The sequence below is a fragment of the Arachis ipaensis genome, chromosome B09 (assembly GCF_000816755.2).
Source record: "Arachis ipaensis cultivar K30076 chromosome B09, Araip1.1, whole genome shotgun sequence".
Taxonomy (NCBI): domain Eukaryota; kingdom Viridiplantae; phylum Streptophyta; class Magnoliopsida; order Fabales; family Fabaceae; genus Arachis; species Arachis ipaensis.
Window position 1 is genome coordinate 51,805,218 of NC_029793.2, and position 1,891 is coordinate 51,807,108.

The 1,891-nt window shown below is 41.4% G+C and overlaps 1 protein-coding gene across 1 annotated transcript; it reads left to right on the top strand.

Annotated features, from left to right (window-relative positions):
* LOC107615448 lies at positions 544 to 1,443 on the top strand. Its single transcript, XM_016317510.1, has one exon. The coding sequence runs from the start codon at positions 544 to 546 to the stop codon at positions 1,441 to 1,443; it is 900 nt and encodes a 299-aa protein (XP_016172996.1).

The following is a 1,891-nucleotide window of genomic DNA, read 5'->3' on the forward strand; positions in this document are numbered from 1 at the left end:
AGCTAAGGAGGAATCTACCACAAACACAATTCTAGCCCAGAACAAAGCAATGGCTCAACAGCTAAACCGTCTGAAACAACAGTTACAAAGCATGCAAAAATTCACAAAAAGCTAACAAAGATTTGTGCAAGAGACCCGAGCATCTCTCAAGAACCTGGAGACATAATTGAGCCAGACAACCCAGAGAATGTCCGAGCAGATAAATGAGGAATGCCAGGCAATTAAATTAAGGAGTGGCAAAACCTTGAACATTCAACCTCTAAACAATGTAGCGCAGGATGAAGAGGAGACACCAGAGAAGGAAGATGTAGTAACTCAGAATACCAATTCTGGTGCTGAACTCCCAAGAGGGGACAGAATAGGCATTCAACACCCAGACAAGGGGGAGGTAATAAATGCTAACTCTAAATCCACCCCCCTCTAGACACCCTGATAATCCTTTCTCAGTCACTTTAGAGACTCATCCTGCACTACCTAAAGCCCATGAGTACAAGGCTAAGTTACCATATCCTCAGAAACTCCATAAAGCAGAAAAAGATAAACATGCCAAGTTCTTTGACATCTTCAAGAAGCTTGAAATCAAAAATCCCTTTTGCAGAAGCCCTTGAACAAATGCCTTCATATGCGAAATTCATGAAGGATATATTGAGCAACAAAAGAGACTGGAGAGAGGCAGAAACAATTATACTCACCAAGGAGTGTAGTGCAGTCATTCAGAGGAATCTACCTGAGAAATTGCAAGACCCTGGAAGTTCTGTGATCCCCTTTACCATTCGAGACACCTGCATAAAGACGGTCTTATGTGATCGTGGAGCAGGCATCAACCTAATGCCATTATCATTGATGAAGAAACTCCAGATTCAAGAAATCAAGCCTACCCGTATTTGCCTCCAAATAGCTGACTGCTCAGTAAAATTTCCATTAGGAGTGGTTGAAGAGATGCTTGTGAGGGTGGGACCCTTTACTTTTCTTATGGACTTCGTGATACTAGATATCGAAGAAGACAAGAATGCATCTAACATTCTAGGAAGATCTTTCCTAGCCATAGGAAGAACTATCATTGATGTCCAGAAGGGGAAAGTGACACTGAGGGTTGATAAAGATGAGTTCGTGCTGAACGTAGTCAATGCTATGCAATACCCCGATCATCCAGAAGAATGCATGAAGATAGATGTCATAAAAACTCTGGTTAAAGAAGTATTTAAAGCTGAGAGGCTTGAAAAGGAACTGGACGCCAGTCTTGAGGACACACTGCTTGAACCGGATGAACCAGTAGCTCAGAGGGAGACGCTTAGCAGGCCTAGTATCGAGGAAGGACCCCCTAAACTCGAACTAAAGACATTACCTCCATCCTTAAAGTACGTGTACTTTGCCAAAGAAAACACCTATCCAATGATTATAAGCTCTTCCCTGAGGCAGCAAGAAGAAGAAGCGCTGATTTAAGTACTCAAGAGCCATAAAATAGCTCTTGGATGGACCATGAATGACCTAAAGAGGATAAGTCCAACCAAGTGTATGCACAAGATTCTATTATAAGACGATGCTAAACCAGTTGTACAACCACAGAGGCGGCTGAAATCCAACCATGGAAGAGGTGGTTGATGAGCGGATAATTTATACCCTTTTTGGCATTATTTTTCCAAAGTTTTTAGTATGCTTTAGTTTTTCTATTATATTTTTATTAGTTTTTATACAAAAATCACATTTCTGAACTTTACTATGAGTTTGTGTGTTTTTCTGTAATTTCAGGTATTTTTTTGCTGAAATTGAGGGACTTGAGCAAAAATCTGATTCAGAGGCAGAAAAAGGACAGCAGATGTTGTTGGATTCTGACCCTCCTGCACTCGAAATGGATTTTCTGGAGCTACAGAAGCCCAATTGGCGCTCTCCC

Excerpts from the sequence above, each read along its gene's own strand:
- LOC107615448 (XM_016317510.1), top strand. The coding sequence starts at position 544 with ATGCCAAGTTCTTTGACATCTTCAAGAAGCTTGAAATCAAAAATCCCT.